Source organism: Gavialis gangeticus, unplaced genomic scaffold, assembly GCF_001723915.1.
Source record: "Gavialis gangeticus isolate Ggan-Ray unplaced genomic scaffold, GavGan_comp1, whole genome shotgun sequence".
Lineage (NCBI taxonomy): Eukaryota > Metazoa > Chordata > Crocodylia > Gavialidae > Gavialis > Gavialis gangeticus.
In genome coordinates, this window is record NW_017729028.1 from 27,981,901 (window position 1) to 27,986,672 (window position 4,772).

Consider the following 4,772-nt stretch of genomic DNA (forward strand, 5'->3'; position numbering starts at 1 on the left):
TGAACCCATGCTGGTTGCCCCTGAGCATGCCGTTCCCTGCTGGCCCCTCCTGGATGCATGCCAGACTAATTTTCTCGAACAGCTTGCCCAGGATCGAGGTAAGGCTGACTGGAGAACAATGGTGTGACCTGTCCCCACCCCACTGTCTGAAAAATGTTGGTATAGTATAGAAGACTTAAATTGAGGAGGACTAATGGAAAGGGAAACACTGTAAACACTATCATTGCTCACCTCACATTAGGCTGGATACTTGAACATAACTGAGAAATGCTTACTGTGGATTAATGTGTTGGCCAGCAGTTGTGCTTAGTTTACACATTTTGGTGTTTTTTTAGAATAACATCACTGCAGGATATCCACCGGGCCCATCAGAGGGAATATGAAAAATACATGCATGACATTGAAAGCTCAAAAACAACTATTCAAGAGTTAGAGAAGTCTTCGGACGTTGGCCAGAACTACAAATTCTACAGGGCTATGAAAACTTTTGTGGAAAATTTGATAGACTGTTTGAACGAAAAGGTACATATATTGCTTTTTTTTTTAAAGGCATGGGACTGGGTTTACAATATTTAGTGAATAGAATAGCTGCAAAGGTCTAGTGCAGTATGGGTGGGGGACAATGGCACATGCCATCATCCTTTCTGCAGTGCCCCCCCTCTGCTGTGGAGCCTTCTGCTTTGCTGGGTTTGTGCTTTTGTGCTTATCCTTGCTGCAGAGGGGTTGAGGATTAGCTATCTGAGAGGGTTGCCTCTGTAGTTTTAATAATAGGATAGGTAAGGATGGTTTAGAGAGGGATGTCCCTGCTGCAGGTAGGGGATTGGACTAGATGATCTCCAGAGGTCCCTTCCAGCCCTACTTGTCTATGTTCTGGGTTTTCTTTATTGCTCTGCCAACACAGGAATGTCTTCCAAAGTAAATATTTAACAGGAATGGGGCTATGTGTAGACATGTGTTAACTATAAATTATCCTATTTTTGACCCAAATACAAAATAAATGGGAACGTTTGCACCACTGACCAGCAGATAGTGCTTAGGGATCATTAAAGAACAATTAACCCTTAAATGGAACGTGAAATATTAACACAGACAACTCAGTACCCTAAAATCAAAGTCTAACTTTATTAATACAGCTAGTATTATCATCTTAGCAGTTTCTATATTCAGTTTCTATATTCAGAGAGAGAAAAACACTTAGTACAATGATCTCACCCAATCTCAGATGTTACTTTGCTTCACAGAAAAGACGGCCACTCAGTTCCTGAAGCAAAGGGTGCATTGTTGGCTGGTATTATCCAGACAGGTGTTGAAAGCTGGATTCATGATGTAAAGATGATGATGACACACTTAACTTTCTCGCTTCCCCCTTTTATGCTTTTCTTTAACTTGCCTCCTTTGATGACTCCTTGCTTTTGGATTGGTCTCTCTGCAGTCAGCATATTCCTTTGTTCAACAGCTCCATTACGAGCACAACTCTTAATTTGGCCTTTTTCCAGTGTCTTACTTAAAGCGTTGTCCATTGGTCTCCTTTATCACCTTTCATGAGCATATCCAATCATTTCATCCCTCTGATTCAGCTGGTTAGTGCCAGGTTCAGTTAATGTGAGCTAGTAACAAAACTATTACCATGTTGTGTTAGAAAAACTTTTCACAGTGATAGAAGAAGGAAAGAAACATCATGCGAGCAAACTCAAGGCCATAAGCTGCTTGCAAGAAACAAGGCCAGCTGATATTGCAAATATCAGCAAAATAAAAAGTTCAGATAACAATGAGGCTATACAGAACTTTAGGCTGAATATAAAAGAACACTTTAAACAATGCTATAATTCACCACTCTATAACCAGGTGCAACTTTAAAGCATAAACTATGACAAGCTACCCTAACAGAAGGTCTTGTCTAAATCACTTTTGTGTGCCTGTCATACTCTGTAGGAATTTGCTCAATATTAAAGAATGGAAGAGGTGAAAGGTTTCATGTTGGGTTGGTTCTTGAGTTGTAAATCTGTACAGAAATTCTTTTGCCCAACTTGTCTGGGCCATATCTAACTAACTGAACCACTGCTGTTTGCTATAGCTTTCCCACCATAACCATCACACACATTTTGGAGGGGAGAAAACTTGCAACCTGGGTGAGGCAAGGAATGCACTGCCTTTGTGCCAGCCCTAAGGTAATGCTGTGCAGTCTGAATTACAAAGAGTGACAGTTATGAGCATTCTCTATATATACTCGATGGAGTGGAGTATATCAGTTTTGCTCCTTCATTTCAGTCAACTTGCAAAAGGAAAGTGGGCCCATTTGAACTGCTGAACCCTTTACAATGAGAACCTCTTCTAATTGTTTCTGCCAAAATAATTGGGATTCTTTTTAGTATTGAACAATTGAGGTAGTTTGTATTAGTGTTATTATTAATTAAATCAGAGAGAAAGTTTCATCACAGTTTTTCTGTAAATTGCTGGTTGAGATTTTGAAACTGGAAGCGAAACTCTGTGGATGACAAGGTATCAATTGGGATGGTTTACAGTGTCCACAATCCCAGTAAGTACTGTTCTACTCTTAAAAATGACTGTTAATGCGACCCTTCTTTACATTTCCCTGTGAATGCTCCAAGTCTCATCTATTTTAGTAGCAAAGTAAGATTTGCCTTGTATCCCCCCCATGAGAACCCGCACAGCTAGGAATGAGCTGGCCTATTTCATCTTCTGCATTATCAAAAAAATGCATAGTAAATCCTAATCTGTAACACCTATACAAATCTATTTAAGGCATTGAAATTACAAAGATGTCAGAGGGTCTGCTCCAAAGACTGTAGGGTTATGTATGTGTAACTAGGAGTGAATTTTGGTTTGCAGAATCCATATCGCTGGTGGTTTTGTGTGAAATGCAAGGAAGGTAGCAGCTTGACTTCCAGAATTTGTACTGAGCTTTAGGGATAAGCATCTTTTATATGTAATCTGAATGGATGCAGAAGTCAGGTCTCCACAGACGTGGGACTTCAGAATACCATTTTCAGTTCCTTTTTTGTGTAGAACTGCACTTTTCAATGTTATGCTATGTAATTCTCAATAGATGGCATTTCTCAATCTGTCATGATTAGAACCTTGAAAATCTAATGAAAATGAACAGGAATCTGGTTACCTAACCTCTAGGGAATATTTTAACATATACATAATATTTTTAAAATAATAATATTTAATGATTTTGTATAAAAATAATTGGGAAACTACTGTTACGTTTCCAAATTTTTTATTTTGGCTTCTCTTTTTGTTAGATAAGTGAAAATGTGATAATGATTAACTGTATTCCAGCTACTTCAAATTAATGAACTAGAATCAGCTATGCACACGCTTCTCCAGCAACCAGCTGAAATGCTCTTGAAACGAAGGCAAGATGATCTGAGAAATGAATCTGCTTATATTCAACAGCTATCAAGTTAGTATGAAATTTTAAAAATGATCTTTTCAGCAACTGAACTTTGTACTTTCTGAACAGAAATACATGTCTACTAATAATTTTTGTTGTACAGGGATGGAAATTTAGTGGGTATTTTTAAAATAATTTAAGTTGCCCTGTCTGTGTGGCAAGTTTTCCATCGCACTGTTTTGGAAGACCAGATTTATTTGAATTATGACTTGGGATTGTACTGACTTAGTAACTTCCTTCACTTTTTCTTCTGTTTCTACACCATATATAATATTAGAAAGAAAAGCTAATTCTGGCAATCACCTTGAATTATTATAATTGAACTTGTGTTGTTAATCTCAGTGCTATTGATGATTGATTATTTAAAAAGAGCTGAGACAAGTTTCATATCCCAATTTTGACAATTCAGGATACTGACATGCATTTTCAAACTTATGACAACCATATTTTGTTTTTAGTTGTCTGAAGTTTGGATACAGCATTTGGATATCCATGATATTCACTCAGGGCAACAGAAAAGAGACATTGCAACAATTTTATCCAACTTCATATTTGTCCTTCCTTCTTGCTAATAGGTTTAGTAAATATTAAGATTGTAACATCTTTTTTTCCATAATGAGAGTTCATCATTTGTAGACTGTTACAAGTTTCTTTATTGTCCTTTGTCATTCATAACATTTTGGGTCTCTAGAGACAAAGCTGTGCTTGAAGCTGCCATTGAACATGTGGATGCCAGAAACATGTAGCTACAGTAACCATCAATCATATTGGCTCAGTACTTTGACTCCACAAAGCTGCCTGGGAATTTAAAACATTGACCTATTAAGCCAGTAAACAGTTTGTAATGGGCTCTAGCAGACTGACAATAAGTATAAGGTGAGGAAGGATAGGATAGTGCTCTATGTTTAGTAGTTGCCTCTAAAATTAGATTTAAATACTATCAACTCTGTAACAAATAAGAGTGCACATAAATATCCAGCAAAGCCTTTTTATCACTAAGTTACCTCCCTTCATTTATTTAATGTGGTGGAAAAGCAGTTCTTATTGCCTTTTATACCACAGCAGGAAATTGTAGATTTTCTACAACTATTTTCATTAAAACTGTGTGTGTATGTGTGCACGTGCACACAGTAAACAAGAAAATCTGACAGTTAGTGACTGGGCCAGTCAGGTTGCTGTCTGTTGGATCAACGAATCTGACCAGGAACAATTCATGAGTGAACTCAGTTAAAGTGAATACTCAATGGCAGCGGTAGGCAGTACTGTTAGTGGACTAGTCTAGCTGTGGTTTATATCACCAGATCTAGCTCCCAAAATGAATGTCCGTCATTCATAATGTTTAACAGTTAGA

At 37.7% G+C, this 4,772-nt stretch overlaps 1 protein-coding gene across 3 annotated transcripts in view; it reads left to right on the forward strand.

Moving 5' to 3' along the window:
• Positions 1 to 4,772, forward strand: part of GCFC2 (GC-rich sequence DNA-binding factor 2) — a 53,444-nt gene that overhangs the window by 28,825 nt on the left and 19,847 nt on the right. For all 3 annotated transcript variants that reach the window (XM_019520832.1, XM_019520830.1, XM_019520831.1), the window contains exons 7-8: positions 336 to 522; positions 3,307 to 3,430. In XM_019520832.1, coding sequence (XP_019376377.1) covers positions 336 to 522; positions 3,307 to 3,430 — 311 coding nt within the window. The remainder of the gene's footprint in view (positions 1 to 335; positions 523 to 3,306; positions 3,431 to 4,772) is intronic.